Source organism: Ranitomeya imitator, chromosome 2, assembly GCF_032444005.1.
Source record: "Ranitomeya imitator isolate aRanImi1 chromosome 2, aRanImi1.pri, whole genome shotgun sequence".
Classification (NCBI taxonomy): Eukaryota; Metazoa; Chordata; class Amphibia; order Anura; family Dendrobatidae; genus Ranitomeya; species Ranitomeya imitator.
Window position 1 is genome coordinate 300055907 of NC_091283.1, and position 19215 is coordinate 300075121.

The 19215-nt window shown below is 46.0% G+C and overlaps 1 protein-coding gene across 2 annotated transcripts in view; it reads right to left on the reverse strand.

Annotated features, from left to right (window-relative positions):
• LOC138663349 (oocyte zinc finger protein XlCOF22-like) overlaps positions 1 to 18587 on the reverse strand; it is a 34669-nt gene extending 16082 nt beyond the window's left edge. Inside the window, exons 1-6 of one of the 2 annotated variants that reach the window (XM_069749529.1) lie at positions 18440 to 18587; positions 16000 to 16149; positions 15691 to 15870; positions 15483 to 15606; positions 15302 to 15399; positions 155 to 245 (exon numbers count right to left, since the gene is read on the reverse strand). In XM_069749529.1, coding sequence (XP_069605630.1) covers positions 155 to 245; positions 15302 to 15399; positions 15483 to 15606; positions 15691 to 15870; positions 16000 to 16149; positions 18440 to 18442 — 646 coding nt within the window. In that variant the 5' untranslated portion in view covers positions 18443 to 18587. Of the gene's footprint in view, positions 1 to 154; positions 246 to 15301; positions 15400 to 15482; positions 15607 to 15690; positions 15871 to 15999; positions 16150 to 18374 lie in introns of both variants that reach the window. The other variant, XM_069749530.1, reaches the window with a different exon arrangement.
• Between the last annotated feature and the right edge of the window lie 628 nt (positions 18588 to 19215).

Genomic DNA, 19215 nt, shown 5'->3' on the forward strand with positions numbered 1-19215 from the left:
TGGACAGTTTTGGGTGGAGAAGAATGTTGTGGTCTAGAGGCAAAATGGTGATCACACGATTGTGATATGGCCGGACTACACCACCGATAAAGCAGCCACAGCCGGTGACTGAGAAGAATCTGTGACTTCTCTGCATTTAGTGGTTAGTACTCACCTGGGTAGTCATATGTAGGAATCTCCTCTTTACACCGCTCATCACCCCTCACATATGTCTCTGTAGTATTAATATGGGTCAGGTCTTCACCCTGAAACAAATATTGTAAAGGTCACAGACAGATGGAGAAGTCACATCTATGATCAGCTCTAATCCTGCCATCTCCACCGTTCTCATAACACAAGTATAAAACATATAATACTGGTGGATAAAGCAACACTGAACACAAGACCTTCACAGCCATCTACACCTTGTCACAGACTCACTGGTAAGGTGATATAGAGGAGATATGTGTCACTGCGCTTAACGGCATCAGTGATGTGAAACCAGAGCATTTTTTCTCCAGCACACTACGTGTTGTGAGGGTTAAGTTGCATAAACAGGGCTTGTTTTATGTGGACCTTCACAGAGCGGGTGGGAGAAGGTCCATCTCCCCTGGCTGACCTGCCAGGACCTGCATGAGGTCATGATCATGTGATCAATCACATGATGGGGAAGATACAGGCTTGGGTTGAAATAACCGAGCTCTACAGGCAGTCTGGGTTCAGCTAGCCTGGAGAGAGGAACCTCCAGAGGCTTTGTGGCTCGTCGAGTACAGACTGAACCTGTCCTGCTCCAGAGCGGGGTGCCACCAACAACATACGGACTGTGCTGCAGCATTTTTGTATTCCTTTATCGTTTTGTTCCTGTTTTATCCAAGAAGGCTGAGTTTGTTTTCCCCACAAGTTGGTTTATGCTGCCTTACAATAACTCAATGAGGATTTAAAGAGACAGTGTTCCCATTTTTCCTACCTCTGTGTGCCACCATGTGAGTGAACTACGGCAACATCATAAAGCCTCTTTCACACGTCCGTGTCTCCAGTATGTGAGGTGACAGATTTCACATGTACCGGAGACACGTACACACGTAGACCCATTCAAATGAATGTCTGTGCACGTCAGTGTGTTTCCATGGACCGTGTGTCCCGCAAGAAGTCATGTCCTTTTTTTACTGTCAGCATGGATGGGAAAACGTACTGCACATGTGCACATGGAGAACACACACTTATGTCCTCCGTGTGACACACATCAGCACCGGGGAAGAAGCGCTACAGTAACCGCTGTTCCCCGGCGGCAGGTGCTGAAGACGGCTCTCATCATTCTCCCCTGCTCTGCTGGCAGTCGGCGCGAGCAGAGGAGAAAGATGAGAGTTATATTAAAGTCGGAATGATGACAGCAGGTGGGGGCTTTTGGGACTATCATCATCTGACAAATGCTGCCGCTAATAACAGTGACAGCAGAAGCGGATGATCGGGGATTTTCCTCACCAGCCACCTACAATATATCGAAATAAATGAAAAACCCGGTGTAGGTTCCTCCCTATTTTCTTGAACCAAGCAAGCAAAACTCACAGCTGGGGGCTGCAACCCTCAGCTGTCAGCTTCAGCAAGGTTAGTTATCAAGAATAGAGGGGTACCCACGCTATTTTTTAAATTATTTAAATAAATAATTTTAAAATATGGCGTGAGGTCCCCCCATTTTTGACAACCAGCCTTGCTAAAGCTCATAGCTGGGGGCTGGTATTCTCAGGCTGTTAAGGGGTCATGGATATTGACCCCCCAGCCTAAAAACAGCAGCCTGCAGATGCCCAGAAAAGGCGCACCTATTAGATGCGACAATTTTTGTGCTTTGCCCGACTCTTCCCACTTACCCTGTAGCGGTGGCAAGAGGGGTTAATATTTGTGGGGTTGATTTCATCTTTGTATTGTCAGGTGACATCAAGCCTACAGCTTAGTAATGGAGAGGTGTCTATAAGACATCTCTCCATTACTAATCCTATAGTTATATGGTAAATAAAGACACAGCCAGAATAAAGTCCTTTATTTGAAAAAAAAAACACAGACTCCTTTAATATTCTCAATTAAACCATACTTACGACCTCCCCTAATTCCACCGAAGTCCTCGATCTCCTGTAATAAAAATAAAATAACAGAACAACAATATACCATACCTGTCTGTCATACTGTCCCACGCTGTAATCCATGTCTGGGGGATAATTAGTTTTCAACCTGGACAGTGTTAAGATGCGACCGTCCAGGCTGAAAACCACTGGTGACTGAGCTGATGAGAGCACAGCATCATTTACCAGCGGTGACATCATCGAGGCCGGGCTGAACTGCGGTGACCTCAGGACAGTGGGAAAATGCTATTACTGGTGAAAAGAAGTCTAAATTCCTCAATAGGGGTTACCCCCACAAAGCGTTAACACAACCCATGATCCCACTAGGAGTCGCAATAACACTATGAGTAGCCGGGTCCCTTTTGTACATCATTATCACCCTTCAGCCTATATTAGCCATAAAACCATTTGCAAACATTGGTATCTTTTACAGACGGCCGATCCCACAAATGAAGATTTAAAAAACCCTTTCAGATGAGCACGCAATAATATACGTGACACCTTAGTCAGAGCTGACACTGGCCCTACTCGTACATCCAATACACAATATTTCTTGCGGAATCCCAAAATGGGCTTTTTGCCCTGCCTCAACTGCAATCAGTACAACAAAGTTCTGAAGGGAGACACTATCCATCATCCATACACTGGGAAGAGATACAATATCAATCAATTTCTCACCTGTGACTCCAATTTCGTAGTATATTTGATTAAGTGCCCCTGTGGCCTACTTTACCTCGGTGAGACTACCCAATCGGTAAAAGACAGAATTTCGAAACATAAGTCTACCATCAGGTACAAGAACCTTTTACTTTCCATTCCACCACACCTTTTCTCTAAGGGCCATAACGTGGCACAATTAAGGTTTCAAGTGATCGACCATGTCTCACCCCCCCTTCCCCCGCAGGGGGAGCGACCGCATCTCAATAATAACAGAGGGAAGCGTACTGGATCCATGAGCTAAACACTCTCCCGGCAAGTGTAATGCATTGAGCCGCTGGTTCCAGCTTCTGACACGCAAACATCACTTCTGGTTAGCTGCTTCCGGCAAGTGTAACGCATTGAGCCGCTTGTTCCGGCTCCTGACACGCAAACGTCACTTTTGGTTAGCTGCTTCCGGCCCTCGAACACAGCAATAAGGCGCGCACATAGCCAGGAATTAATAGGGACCCTGTTGTGAATTCTGCTTTTGGGCTCCCTCCGGTGGTTGTAGGTGGTAATGCAGTTGTCCCTGGGCTGCAGTCCTGGACAGGTGTATCTACGGATTCTGACTGGGGTATTTAGGTTTGCAGGACTCATTAGTCCTTGCCAGTTGTCAATGTTTCTTGGAAGGTGTTGGACCTCTGTCTGGCTTCTCCTGCTTAGCTGCCAATTCAGCAAAGATAAGTGTCTGTTTCTTTTTCTATGGCACACTTGCTGTGTGCTTGTTTTTTGATTGTGTTCCTGCTCTGAGTGTAGGATTCTCTGGAGTTGCAGATATACGTTCCACGTCTTTAGTTAGATGGAGGAATTTTTGTATAATCTGCTGTGGATATTTTTGGAAGGGTTTTAATACTGACCGCACAGTACTCTGTCCTATCCTTTCCTATTTTAGCTAGAGTGGCCTCTTGTGCTAAATCCTGTTTTCTGCCTGTGTGTGTCTTTCCTCTCCTACTCACAGCCAATATTTGTGGGGGGCTGCCTATCCTTTGGGGTTCTGCTCTGAGGCAAGGTAGAATTCCTATTTCCATCTTTAGGGGTATTTAGTCCTCCGGCTGTGACGAGGTGTTTAGGGTTTGTTAGGTACACCCCACGGCTACTTCTAGTTGCGGTGTTAAGATCAGGATTTGCGGTCAGTACAGTTACCACCTACTCCAGTGAAAGTTTTCATGCTGCTCCAAGGTCACCGGATCATAACAGTACAACTGGCCCACAATGAGTTAAATGCATCTCAGAAGAAGGGAAGAAAGGTGTTGAGCCATTTTTTTTTCTTCAGTCTGTTTTGTCTTCTCTTCCCTCTTTATCTCTGGGTGGCTGAGGAGTCTGGTGCTAGCATGGAAGTTCAGGAATTAGCTTCTCGTGTAGACCAGCTTGCTGCTAGGGTACAGGGTATTTCTGATTATATTGTTCAGACTCCTGTTTTAGAACCGAAGATTCCTACTCCTGATTTGTTCTTTGGTGACAGGTCCAAATTTTTGAGTTTTAAAAACAACTGTAAACTGTTTTTTTGCTTTGAGACCTCGATCCTCCGGTGATTCCATTCGTCATTTCCCTGCTGCGTGGCGATCCGCAGGATTGGGCGTTTTCCCTGGAATCTGGGAATCTGGCTTTGCTTAATGTAGACTCCTTTTTTCAGGCTTTAGGATTATTATATGATGAACCTAATTCTGTGGATCAAGCTGAGAAGACCTTGTTGGCCCTGTCTCAGGGTCAAGAGGCGGCAAAATTGTATTGTCAGAAATTCAGAAAATGGTCTGTGTTGACTAAATGGAATAATGATGCTTTGGCGGCAATTTTCAGAAAGGGTCTTTCTGAATCCGTTAAAGATGTTATGGTGGGGTTTCCCATGCCTTCCGGTCTGAGTTATTCTATGTCTCTGGCCATTCAGATTGACCGGCGCTTGCGGGAGCGCAGAACTGTGCGCGCTGTGGCGTTGTCCTCAGAGCAGATTCCTGAGCCAATGCAGTGTGATAGGATTCTGTCTAGAACGGAACGACAAGGATTCAGACGTCAGAATAGGTTGTGTTACTATTGGGGCGATGCTTCTCATGTCATTTCAGTCTGCCCTAAGCAGACAAAGAGGATCGCTAGTTCATTTACCATCAGTAGGGTTGAGCGAAACGGGTCGGCCAAATTCAGAAGTCGCCGACTTTTGGCAAAGTCGGGTTTCATGAAACCCGACCCCTCTGTGGGGTCGGCCATGAGGTCGGCGATCTTCTGAATCTGGAATCGGAATTCCGATACCGATTCCCGATATGTTTAAGATATCGGGAATCGGTATCGGAATTCATATTAATGTGTAAAATAAAGAATCAAAATAAAAAATATTGAAATACTCACCCTCGGACGCGCCCTGGTTGTAACCGGGAGCCTTCCTTCCCAAGATTGAGCGCCTGAAGGGCCTTCGATGACGTCGCGGCTTGTGATTGGTCGCGTGAGCGGTCACATGGGCGTCACGCGACCAATCACAAGCCGCGACGTCATCTAAGGTCCTTCAAGCGCTGATTCTTAGGAAGGAAGGCTCCCGGTTACAACCAGGGCGCGTCCGAGGGCGAGTATTTCAATATTTTTTATTTTGATTCTTTATTTTACACATTAATATGGATCCCAGGGCCCGAAGGAGAGTTTCCTCTCCTTCAGACCCTGGGAACCATTAGAAACCCAATGCACTGCATTGGGTTTCGTGTTTCGGCCGACCCCGACTTTTCTATAGGATCGGCCGATTTCACTCGACCCGACTTTTGAAAAAGTCGGGTTTCGTGAAATCCGACCCGATCCTATAAAAACAAAAGTCGCTCAACCCTAACCATCAGTACTGTACAACCTAAATTTCTGTTATCTGTGTCCTTGATCTGCTCATTGTCATCATTTTCTGTCATGGCATTTGTGGATTCAGGCGCCGCCTTGAACTTAATGGACTTTGAGTTTGCCAGGCGTTGTGGCTTTCCCTTGCAGCCTTTGCAGAACCGTATTCCTTTAAGGGGCATTGATGCTACACCCTTGGCTAAAAATAAGCCCCAGTTTTGGACACAGGTGACCATGCGCATGGCTCCAGCCCATCAGGAAGATTGTCGATTTCTGGTGTTGCATAATTTGCATGATGCTATCGTGCTGGGTTTTCCGTGGTTGCAGGTACATAATCCTGTGTTGGATTGGAAGTCCATGTCTGTGATTAGTTGGGGTTGTCAGGGGGTTCATAATGATGTTCCTTGGATGTCAATCTCCTCTTCTTCCTCTTCTGAAATTCCAGAGTTTTTGTCTGATTTTCAGGATGTATTCGATGCGCCCAAGTCCAGTTTCCTTCCACCGCACAGGGACTGCGATTGTGCTATTGACTTGATTCCAGGCTGTAAGTTTCCTAAGGGTCGACTTTTCAACCTGTCTGTGCCTGAACATACCGCCATGCGGAGCTATATTAAGGAGTCTTTGGAGAAAGGGCATATTCGGCCATCTTCTTCACCGTTGGGTGCGGGGTAATTTTTTGTTGCTAAAAAAGATGGCTCCTTGAGACCCTGTATTGATTATCGCCTCTTGAATAAAATCATGGTCAAGTTTCAATACCCTTTACCTTTTCTTACCGATTTGTTTGCTAGGATTAAGGGAGCTAGTTGGTTTACGAAGATTGACCTTCGGGGGGCATATAATCTTGTTCGTATTAAGCAGGGTGATGAATGGAAAACTGCGTTTAACACGCCCGAAGGCCATTTTGAATACCTTGTGATGCCATTCGGGCTCACTAATGCTCCATCTGTTTTTCAGTCCTTCATGCATGATATCTTCCGGACTTATATTGATAAGTTCTTGATTGTATATTTGGACGATATTTTGATTTTTTTCCGATGATTGGGAGTCTCATGTGGAACAGGTCAGGAGGGTATTTCAGATCCTTCGTGACAATGCTCTGCTTGTGAAAGGGTCTAAGTGTCTCTTTGGGGTGCAGAAGGTTTCTTTTTTGGGCTTCATTTTTTCTCCCTCGTCTATAGAGATGGATCCGGTTAAGGTTCAGGCCATTCATGATTGGATTCAGCCCACATCCGTGAAGAGCCTTCAGAAATTTTTGGGTTTTGCAAATTTTTATCGCCGTTTCATTGCTAATTTTTCCAGTGTGGTTAAACCCTTGACCGATTTCACGAAGAAAGGTGCTGATGTGGCAAATTGGTCCTCTGCGGCTGTCTCTGCCTTTCAGGAGCTTAAACATCAATTTACTTCTGCTCCGGTGTTGCGCCAACCGGATGTTTCTCTTCCGTTTCAGGTTGAGGTTGACGCTTCTGAGATTGGGGCAGGGGCCGTTTTGTCTCAGAAGGATCCTGTTGGTTCCTTAATCAAACCGTGTGCCTTCTTTTCCCGTAAGTTTTCGCCTGCTGAACGCAATTATGATGTCGGCAATCGTGAGTTGTTGGCTATGAAGTGGGCATTTGAGGAGTGGCGACATTGGCTTGAGGGGGCCAAGCACCGTATTGTGGTCCTGACTGATCATAAGAATTTGATTTACCTCGAGTCTGCTAAATGGCTGAATCCTAGACAGGCTTGATGGTCCTTGTTTTTTTCCCGTTTTGATTTTGTGGTCTCATACATTCCTGGTACTAAGAATGTTAAGGCGGATGCCCTCTCTAGGAGTTTTTTTCCTGATTCCCCTGGGGTTCTTGAGCCGGTCGGCATTTTGAAGGAAGGGGTGATTCTTTCTGCCATCTCCCCTGATTTACGACGGGTTCTTCAGGAATTTCAGGCTGACAAACCTGACCTCTGTCCTGTGGGGAAACTTTGTTCCTGACAGATGGACTAGCAGAGTGATTTCTGAGGTTCACTGTTCCGTGTTGGCTGGTCATCCTGGCATTTTTGGTACCAGAGACTTGGTTGGTAGCTCCTTTTGGTGGCCTTCTTTGTCGCGTGGTGTGCGTTTTTTTGTGCAGTCCTGTGGGACTTGTGCGCGGGCCAAGCCTTGTTGTTCCCGTGCTAGTGGGTTGCTTTTGCCATTGCCGGTCCCTGAGAGGCCCTGGACGCATATTTCTATGGATTTTATTTCTGATCTTCCGGTTTCCCAGAGGATGTCGGTTATCTGGGTTGTTTGTGACCGGTTCTCTAAGATGGTTCATTTGGTGCCTTTGCCTAAATTGCCTTCCTCTTCGGATTTGGTTCCGTTGTTCTTTCAGCATGTGGTCCGTTTGCATGGTATTCCGGGGAATATTGTGTCCGACAGAGGTTCCCAGTTTGTTTCTAGGTTTTGGCGGGCCTTTTGTGCTAGGCTGGGCATTGATTTGTCTTTTTCTTCTGCGTTTCATCCTCAGACAAATGGTCAGACCGAGCGAACTAATCAGACTTTGGAGACTTATTTGAGATGCTTTGTGTCTGCTGATCAGGATGATTGGGTGGTTTTGTTGCCATTGGCCGAGTTTGCCCTTAATAATCGGGCTAGTTCGGCTACTTTGGTTTCGCCTTTCTTTTGTCATTTTGGTTTTCATCCTCGTTTTTCTTCTGGGCAGGTTGAGCCTTCTGACTGTCCTGGTGTGGATTCTGTGGTTGACAGGTTGCAGCAGATTTGGGCTCATGTGGTGGACAATTTGGTGTTGTCTCAGGAGGAGGCTCAACGTTTTGCTAACCGTCGGTGTGTTGGTTCCCGGCTTCGGGTTGGGGATCTGGTCTGGTTGTCTTCCCGTCATGTTCCTATGAAGGTTTCTTCTCCTAAGTTTAAGCCTCGGTTTATTGGTCCTTATAGGATTTCTGAGATTATTAATCCGGTGTCTTTTCGACTGGCGCTTCCGGCCTCTTTTGTGATCCATAATGTCTTCCATAGATCTTTATTGCGGAAATATGTGGAGCCCGTTGTTCCCTCTGTTGATCCTCCGGCCCCTGTGTTGGTTGATGGGGAGTTGGAATATGCTGTTGAGAAGATTTTGGATTCCCGTTTTTCGAGGCGGAAGCTTCAGTACCTTGTCAAATGGAAGAGTTATGGCCAGGAGGATAATTCTTGGGTTTTTGCCTCTGATGTCCATGCCGCTGATTTGGTTCGTGCCTTTCATCTGGCTCATCGTGATCGGCCTGGGGGCTCTGGTGAGGGTTCGGTGACCCCTCCTCAAGGGGGGGTACTGTTGTGAATTCTGCTTTTGGGCTCCCTCCGGTGGTTGTAGGTGGTAATGCAGTTGTCCCTGGGCTGCAGTCCTGGACAGGTGTATCTACTGATTGCAATTCTGACTGGGGTATTTAGGTTTGCAGGACTCATTAGTCCTTGCCAGTTGTCAATGTTTCTTGGAAGGTGTTGGACCTCTGTCTGGCTTCTGCTGCTTAGCTGCCAATTCAGCAAAGATAAGTGTCTGTTTCTTTTTCTATGGCACACTTGCTGTGTGCTTGTTTTTTGATTGTATTCCTGCTCTGAGTGTAGGATTCTCTGGAGTTGCAGATATACATTCCACATCTTTAGTTAGATGGAGGAATTTTTGTATAATCTGCTGTGGATATTTTTGGAAGGGTTTTAATACTGACCGCACAGTACTCTGTCCTATCCTTTCCTATTTTAGCTAGAGTGGCCTCTTGTGCTAAATCCTGTTTTCTGCCTGTGTGTGTCTTTCCACTCCTACTCACAGCCAATATTTGTGGGGGGCTGCCTATCCTTTGGGGTTCTGCTCTGAGGCAAGGTAGAATTCCTATTTCCATCTTTAGGGGTATTTAGTCCTCCGGCTGTGACGAGGTGTCTAGGGTTTGTTAGGTACACCCCATGGCTACTTCTATTTGCGGTGTTAAGATCAGGATTTGCGGTCAGTACAGTTACCACCTACTCCAGTGAAAGTTTTCATGCTGCTCCAAGGTCACCGGATCATAACAGGACCCCGGGCACGCCACGATCACCCTCCAGACCTGCGGTGGATACCGTGTCTTTGCACATAGCTCCTGATGTATTGGTAAGTTTATGCACTGTTAGGCCCCAATCTTTTTGAGTACCTCGATGATATTAACCTACTGTACATATCTTCAGATAGACCATTAAACGGCCCCCACAAACCAGTACGCCTGGCTTATCCTATAAATTGGTAGGTGTCTTTTCTCTTCTTGCTGACACACCTGGCTTATTAATTGAGGCAAAACACCACTTCATATGCACCCCTTTTCCTACCCCAAATTCCAGCGCACTCTTAAAGGGTTAAAATCATATGCCCAGCTCTTACTTCTAATAGGTATGTTGGTGTTATATCAATGTCTTACCACCTTCTAGCTCTCTTATGCATGCTGCAACCTCCTCTGTACGTTGATATGGGTCGATTATGTTGGATAACCTTACTGTGGTATTTATGTCACTCACTGTGACCTTCCTGTTCGATTGTCGCTAATTTCTTTATATGGTTTCTTTATTGTTTATTCTGCTTTATTTTGTAGTACACTGATGAAGGTCTTGAAAGACTGAAATGTTTGTTGTGACTCCTGTATGTATCTCACAATACATTAAAACTGTTTTTTCACCACATCCACCCGAGTGTGCCAAGTATTACTATATAAGTGGGAAAATGCCAGTGATGAGGTCACCGCTAGCCATTGAGGCTGCGCTCGCAGCAGCTCATTCACCAGTGGTTTTTAGCCTGGACGGTCACATCTTGGCACCGTCCAGGTTGAAAACTATTTAGCCCCCAGACATGGATTACAGCGTGGGACAGAAAGATGGACACATACGGTACATTGTTGTTTTTTTTATTTTACTTTTATTATAGATCGAGGGCTTCGGTGGAATTAGACAATACAGTAAGTATGGTATCATTGAGATTATAAAGGAGTCTGTGTCATTTTTTCAATTAAAGGATTTTATTCTGGCTGTGTCTTTATTTACATATAAACTATAGGATTAGTAATGGATAGGTGTCTTATAGACAATTCTCCATTACTAAGCCATGGGCTTGATGTCACCTGACAATACAAAGGTGACATCAACCCCACAAATATTAACACCAATTGTCACCGCTACAGGGCAAGTGGGAAGACCTGGGCAAAGCACTAGAATTGGCGCATCTAATAGATGTGCCTTTTCTGGGCAGCTGTGGGCTGCCGTTTTTAGGCTGGAGGGGGGCCAAAAGCAATGGGCCCTTACCAGCATGAGAATACAAGCCCCCAACTGTGAGCTTTAACAAGGCAGGTTGCCAATAATGCGGGGGACCCCATGCCATTTTTTTAAAATGATTTATAAAAATATTTAAAAAAAAAACCCACAGCATGTGGACCCCAGTGTGAGGATATGGCCCTTTACTGAAGACTATAGGACAAATGGATGTAGAGTGGAGACATAAATACTTTTTCCTGCATGGACCACCGGTTACATCAATATTATTGTACTTTAATAGTTACTTTGCTTGATGTGTTTTATTAGTTATTTTCTTGCTGTGTTTTATTAGTGATTTTCTTGGCTCATCAGTTCATGCTCAGGAATCAATGTCTCTATTCAGTGGCAGTCAGCAGAGGAAGATGAGCAGAATAGAGCTTATGTAAACCTAAGACGAGTTGTTGGAGGGATTTCGATGGAAGAGGATCCAAGCTGGAATGGATGGATGATCTATGGAGCTTTGGAGATTGTTGGCTGGAGGGGTATCCATGAGCTACGGTCAGGATAGCCATCGTCTGGAAGAACATAGGCTGTGACTGCACACTATACCAGCTGGAGATACAAAATCTGTGGGCCAACCAAAAGTTGGGAGACAGTGGGCATCGCCTGGTATGGAGCCAGTGGAACTACTGATCTCAGATTGGGAACTTGTGGACAGAGGACACTGTATGTTGGTCATCTATCTGGATTTGTTGTACAACCATGAATGCATGGAATAAAAAAAAATTAGTAGCATCGTTAACCTGCCTAGGTGATTTTTATAACCCACAACCTCAGATCTTCACACCCTCTATTCTTGATAACCAACCTTGCTGAAGCTGACAGCTGAGGGTTGCAGCCCCCAGCTGTGAGTTTTGCCTGGTTGGTTCAAGAAAATAGGGGGGAACGCTCACCAGGTTTATCATTCATTTATTTCATTATATCACAAGTGGCGGCTGAGGAATACCCCGATGATCCGCTCATGATGTCACTGTTATTAGGGGAAGCAAATGTCAGATGATGGGAGTAAGAGTCCCAAAAGCCCCCACCTGCTGTCATCGTTCAGACTTTAACCCCTTCATGACCCAGCCTATTTTGACTTTAATGACCTGGCCGTTTTTTGCAATTCTGACCAGTATCCCTTTATGAGGTAATAACTCAGGAACGCTTCAAAGGATCCTAGTGTTCTGAGATTGTTTTTTCGTGACACATTGGGCTTCATGTTAGTGGTAAATTTAGGTCGATAATTTTTGTGTTTATTTGTAAAAAAAATGGAAATTTGGCGAAAATTTTGAAAATTTTGCAATTTTCAAATTTTGAATTTTTATTCTGTTAAACGAGAGAGGTATGTGACACAAAATAGTTAATAAATAACATTACCCACATGTCTACATCAGCACAATTTTGGAAACAACACTTTTTTTGCTAGGAAGTTATAAGGGTTAAAATTTGACCAGCGATTTCTAATTTTTACAACGAAATTTACAAAACCTTTTTTTTAGGCACCACTTCACATTTGAAGTCAGTTTGAGAGGTCTATATGGCTGAAAATACCCAAAAGTGACATCATTCTAAAAACCGCACCCCTCAAGGTGCTCAAACCCACACTTAAAAAGTTTATTAACCCTTCAGGTGCTTCACAGCAGCAGAAGCAACATGAAGGAAAAAGGAAGGAAAAAAATGAACATTTAACTTTTTAGTCACAAAAATGATCTTTTAGCAACAATTTTTCTATTTTCGCAAGGGTAAAAACAGAAACTGGATGCCAAAAGTTATTGTACAATTTGTCCTGAGTACGCCGATACCCCATATGTGGGGGGGAACCACTGTTTGGGCGCACGACAGGGCTCGGAAGGTAAGGAGCGCCATTTGACTTTTTCAATGAAAAATTGGCTCCAATCTTTAGCGGACACCATGTCGCGTTTGGAGAGCCCCTGTGTGCCTAAATATTGGAGCTCCCCCACAAGTGACCCCATTTTAGAAACTAGACTCCCCCAAGGAACTTATCTAGATACATAGTGAGCACTTTGAACCCCCAGGTGCTTCACAAATTGATCCGTAAAAATGAAAAAGTACTTTTTTTTTCACAAAAAATTTGTTTTAGCCACAATTTGTTCATTTCCACATGGGCAGCAGGATAAAATGGATCCTAAAATTTATTGGGCAATTTCTCCTGAGTACAGTGATACCTCACATGTGGGGGTAAACCACTGTTTGGGCACACGGTAGGGATCGGAAGGGAAGGAGCGCCATTTGACTTTTTGAATGAAAAATTAGCTCCAATCGTTAGCGGACATCATGTCGCGTTTGGAGAGCCCCGGTGTGCCTAAACATTGGAGCTCCCACACATGTGACCCCATTTTGGAAACTAGACCTCCCATGGAACTAATCTAGGTGTGCGGTGACCACTTTAAACCCCCAAGTGCTTCACAGAAGTTTATAACGCAGAGCCAGGAAAATAAAAAATCATTTTTCTTTCCTCAAAAATTATTTTTTAGCCAGCAATTTTTTGTTTTCACAAGAGTAACAGGAGAAATTGGACCCCAAAAGTTGTTGTCCAGTTTGTCCTGAGTAGGCTGATACCCCATATGTGGGGATAAACCACTGTTTGGGCACACGTCAGGGCTTGGAAGGGAAGTAGTGACTTTTGAAATGCAGACTTTGATGGCATGGTCTGCGGGCATCATGTTACGCTTGCAGAGCGCCTGATGTGCCTAAACAGTAGAAACCCCCCACAAGTGACCCCATTTTGGAAACTAGACCCCCCAAGCAACTTATCTATATGTGTGGTGAGCACTTTGAACCCCCAAGTGCTTCACAGAAGTTTATAATGCAGAGCCATGAAAATAAAAAATCATTTTTCTTTCCTCAAAAATTATGTTTTAGTAAGCAATTTTTTATTTTCACAAGGGTAACAGGAGAAGTGGACCCCAATATTTGTTGCCAAGTTTGTCCTGAGTACGTTGATACCCCATATGTGGGGGTAAACCACTGATTGGGCCCATGTCAGGGCTCGGAAGGGAGGGAGCACCATTTGACTTTTTGAACGCAAGATTGGCTGGAATCAATGGTGGTGCCATGTTGCGTTTGGAGACCCCTGATGTGCCTAAACAGTGGAAACCCCTCAAATCTAACTCTAACTTTAACCCCAACGCACCCCTAACCATAACCCTAAAGGTACCGTCACACTAAGCGACGCTGCAACGATACCGACAACGATCCGGATCGCTGCAGCGTCGCTGTTTGGTCGCTGGAGAGCTGTCACACAGCAGAATCCGCACAAACTATTGACATGCTGCGGAAAATACAATGCAGCGTGCACCATGGGCACAGCGGATTTGGTTTTCCATAGGTTTACATGGTACTGTAAACCTGATGGAAAACTGCGGCCAATTCGCTGCTGATCCGCAGCCAAATCCGCACCGTGTGCACATAGCCTAACTCTAACCCTAACCCTAGTGGAAAAAATATATATATTTTCTTTATTTTATTATTGTCCCTACCTATGGGGGTGATAAAGAGGGGGTTCGTTTACTATTTTTTTTATTTTGATCACTGTGATCAAAATGTACCTGGAACGAATCTGCCTGCCGGCAGATTCGGCGGGCGCACTGCGCATGTGCCCACCATTTTGGAAGATGGCGGCACCCATGGAGAAGACGGACGGACAACGGGAGGCTCGGTAAGTATGAGGGGGGGAGATCGGAGCACGGGGGGATCGGAGCACGGGGGAGCAGACAGGAGGACGGGGGAGCAGACAGGACGACGGAGGGGAGCGGAGCACAGGACGGAGGACTGGGGAGATCGGTGGCGGTGTGGGGGGGGGGGGGGACCAGGGTTTCCAGCCATGGCCGATGGTATTGCAGCATCGGCCATGGCTGGATTGTAATATTTCACCAGTTTTCATAGGTGAAATATTACAAATCGCTCTGATTGGCTGTTGAAAGTGAAATAGCCAATCAGAGCGATCGTTGCCACGTGGGGGTGAAGCCACCCCCCATGGCTGAAGTAGCACTCCCCCTGTCCCTGCAGAGCGGGTGAAATTGGAGTTAACCCTTTCACCCAATCTGCAGTGACGCGATCCCTCCATGACGCCACATAGGCGTCACAGGTCGGATTGGCACTGACTTTCATGATGCCTACGTGGCGTCACAGGTCGGGAAGGGGTTAATATAACTCATCATTCTCTTCTGCTCACACCGATTGCCGGCAGAGTAGGGGAGAATGATGAGAGCCGTCTTCAGCACCCGCCACCGGGGAACAGCGCTTACAGTAGCACTTCTTCCCAGGTGGCCATCTGTGTGGTACTGATGCAACACACGGTTGCCACACATGTGCCGCAAGTATTACACACATGGACACTGATATCTCCGGTATTGGTTTTTCCGGGATCGGAAATAAAAGGAAGTGTGAAATCGGCCTAAGGGAGATCTCATGACACTTTCTCTCCATCTACCTGATAATACGGAGGAACATTGGGATCTTCCTGTTTACAGTCCTGTGGAAGAAGAGCACGGGGACATCTCTCTGGTGTTGTCATCTTACTGGATAGATCTGGAGGAAACACATACAGGGACTGAATTCATTCTTTACATACAGATAATTATAGGCCGTGTATATTTAGTCCTGTCTATTACCTGGTGATGTGAGGGGCTGGGGAACCTCCATCATGACGTCCTTGTACAGATCTTTATGTCCTTCTAAATACTCCCACTCCTCCATGGAGAAATAGACAGCGACATCCTGACACCTTATAGGAACCTGACACATACAATGATAATGTCATCCCCCCCGATCCCTTCATAGCGTTACTGTATAATGTCCCAACATTCCCAGCAGTGTCACCTCTCCAGTCAGCAGCTCAATCATCTTGTATGCGAGTTCTAGGATCTTCTGGTCATTGATGTTCTCATGTATCAGGGGGTGAGGTGGAGGCCCCATGATTGGACTCAGTGGTCTTCCCCATCCCTCAGACACAGGGTCCTGACAGCGCTTACTAGAGGTCTTCTTCACCACTGTGTAGTCCTGGTTATGGAGAGACACATTAATAAATCTCACTACAGACATTTCCAGAGTCCTCACCTCTCCAGTTCTGTCCATCTGTTATTCCCATAGATAAGAATGATGTAATGTGACGCCATCAGAATCTCCCACCTCTCCAGTAAGACGGAAGAGAATCTCTAGGGTGAGGTGTAATATCCTCTCTGCCATCTTGTCTCTGGCCATATCCATCCTTGATGGGTAAATCAGGAAAATTCTCTTATATAGAAGATCTTCACTGAGAGGATCCGATATTGTAGAGACCTGAATGAGAAGAAGATGAGCCGATGTAACATCATAAAAATCCCGTGTAATAATACAATTACTGGAGATACTAAGGGAAACATATGAGGAGGTTTATTATTTTACAGTATTTAGTTTCCTTCTTTACATCTACTAATAAAACCTATATATTTAGGCCACAGACAACAAGCAGTTTCTTCCTCGGAGTCGGCAGCTGAATACGTTTCTCATAGATTCATCTTCCATAACGCTAATTCTCGTCTCATTTACCGACACTGGAATCGGCATTAGCAATACTGCAGGAGGAGATATTCATTACACGTGAAAGGAGAAATAACTACTTCATGATGAGGACGACATCTTCATCTTCTACTATGGCTCTAGAAACAGATTTGTCCAGAGTCCGTCACTGACTCCATCACGACCGGCCGTCTATATGAAGGTTTCCCATCTTCCCCGGACTGTAATCTTCTATCACGTTAGATCTCAGGTCTGATTCACACACAGAAGTTTGAGGCTTTTATAAGAGACTAGATGGTGGCCCGATTCTAACGCATCGGGTATTTTAGAATATGTCTGTAGTTTATTTATGAAGATTTTAGAATAATACATTGAATACACAGGATTCGGCCGGCCGCGACCAACTAGCGAAGTGTGGTTCAAATCCCGCGCCAATTCGCGGTCGGACTGCGCCGGTCGCTAATTGTTTGCGGCCGGCCACATAGTATATAGCACAGCCACGTTGTATATAGCACAGCCCACGCAGTATATTGCACAGCCAACGTAGTACATTGCACAGCCCACGTAGTACATTGCACAGCCCACGTAGTACATTGCACAGCCCACATGGTATATTGCACAGCCCACGCAGTATATAGCACAGCCCACGCAGTACATTGCACAGCCCACATAGTATATTGCACAGCCCACGCAGTATATAGCACAGCCCTCGCAGTATATTGCACAGCCCATGCAGTATATTGCACAGCCCACGCAGTATATTGCACAGCACACACAGTACATTGCACAGCCCACGTAGTATATACCACAGCCCACGCAGTATATAGCACAGCCCACGCAGTATATTGCACAGCCCACGCAGTATATTGCACAGCCCACGTATTATATTGCACAGCCCACGTAGTACATTGCACAGCCCACGTAGTACATTGCACAGCCCACGTAGTATATAGCACAGCCCACACAGTATATTGCACAGCCCACGCAGTATATTGCACAGCCCACGTAGTATATTGCACAGCCACGTAGTATATAGCACAGCCCACATAGCATATAACACAGCCACATAGTTTATAACAGGCCAGGTAGTGTATAACACAGGCCACGTAGTGTATAAAACAGGCCAAGTAGTGTATAACACAGGCCACGTAGTGTATAACACAGGCCACGTAGTGTATAACACAGCCCACGTAGTATATTGCACAGCCCACGCAGTATATTGCACAGCCCATGTAGTATATAGCAATGTGAGCATCATATCCCTGTTAAAGAAACAAATTAAAATAAAAAATAGTTATATACTCACCTTCCGTTGGCCCCCGGATCCAGCCGAAGCGTTTACCGATGCTCCTCGCGACGCTCCGGTCTCAAGAGTGCATTGCGGTCTCGCGAGACCGCTACGCCATCATCTCGCGAGACTGCAATGCATGGAGCGGTCACTGGAGCATTGCGAGGAGCGGGAAAGGCCGGTTCTGGATCCAAGGGGCTGATGGACAGTGAGTATATAACGATTTTTTTTTTTTTTATTATTATTTTTAAAATTAGATCTTTTTACTATTGATGCTGCATAGGCAGCATGAATAGTAAAAAGTTGGTCACACAGTGTTAATAGCAGCATTAACGGAGTGCATTACATCGCGGCATAACGCAGACCGTTAGCGCTGCCATTAACCCTGTGTGAGCGCTGACTGGAGGGGAGTATGGAGCGAGCACTGACTGCGGGGAGGAAGGAGCGGCCATTTTGCCGCCGGACTGTGCCCGTCGCTGATTGGTCGCGGCAAAACAGCCGCGACCAATCAGCAACTTGGGATTTCCGTTACGGACAGAAAGACAGACGGAAGTGACCCTTACAGAATTATATAGTAGGTTGTTGGTAAGAACAAGACAGGAGATACATGAGGCCAATGTCTCCATGTACAGGGTTTCTTTTTCTCAGGATATGATTGGTTTTCTTTGGTACTTTCCCCCCAATTAGAAGGGACACCTGTGGATATTGGGGTCTTTACCTGCTACAGTCCTGGTGGGATTTACTCAGTAAAGTGGCCGTTGGACAAATATCACCATCAATTACCATCAGACTGAAGGAACATCGCTCCTCTATTTGGATCTATGGATCTAGGATGAAATCCACTGCGGCCCCTGCAAGAAAAGAAGGAGAAAGAGCAGAAGTTGGGTGAGACCACCGAGGCCTGAGATTTCTACGGCTGCTCTGAGCGCACAGGACCTGTGCTGAGGTCACAGGAGGGGAGGAGTCAGGGGTCACATGATCAGGGCCTCAGTGTATGCAGGACTCTGCTGTGCTGGTTGTCATGGTGCTGGATGAGGGGAAGTTTATGTGTGGGGTCAGGAGGGGTTTACTGTGAGGATGTAGCTGAGCGGCGTGTGTATGAGGTGTACGGAGCAGAGCCGTGTGTGTACGAGGTGTACGGAGCGGAACCGTGTGTGTACGAGGTGTACGGAGCGGAGCCGTGTGTGTACGAGGTGTATGAAGCGGAGCAGAGCCGTGTGTGTACGAGGTGTACGGAGCGGAGCCGTGTGTGTATGAGGTGTATGGAGCAGAGCAATGTGTGTACGAGGTGTACGGAGTGGAGCCGTGTGTGTACAAGGTGTACGGAGTGGAGCCGTGTGTGTACGAGGTGTACAGAGCGGAGCCGTGTGTGTACGAGGTGTACGGAGCGGAGCCATGTGTGATATATGGAGTGAAGCCGCCTGTGTACAGGGTGTGTTGAGTGGAGCGGTGTGTGTACAGGGTGTACGGTGGTAAGCCGTGAGTGTACTGTATGTACAGAGCAGAGTTGTTTGTGTTTGGACAGGAGCCATGTTTGTACAGAGCAAAGCTGTGTGTCT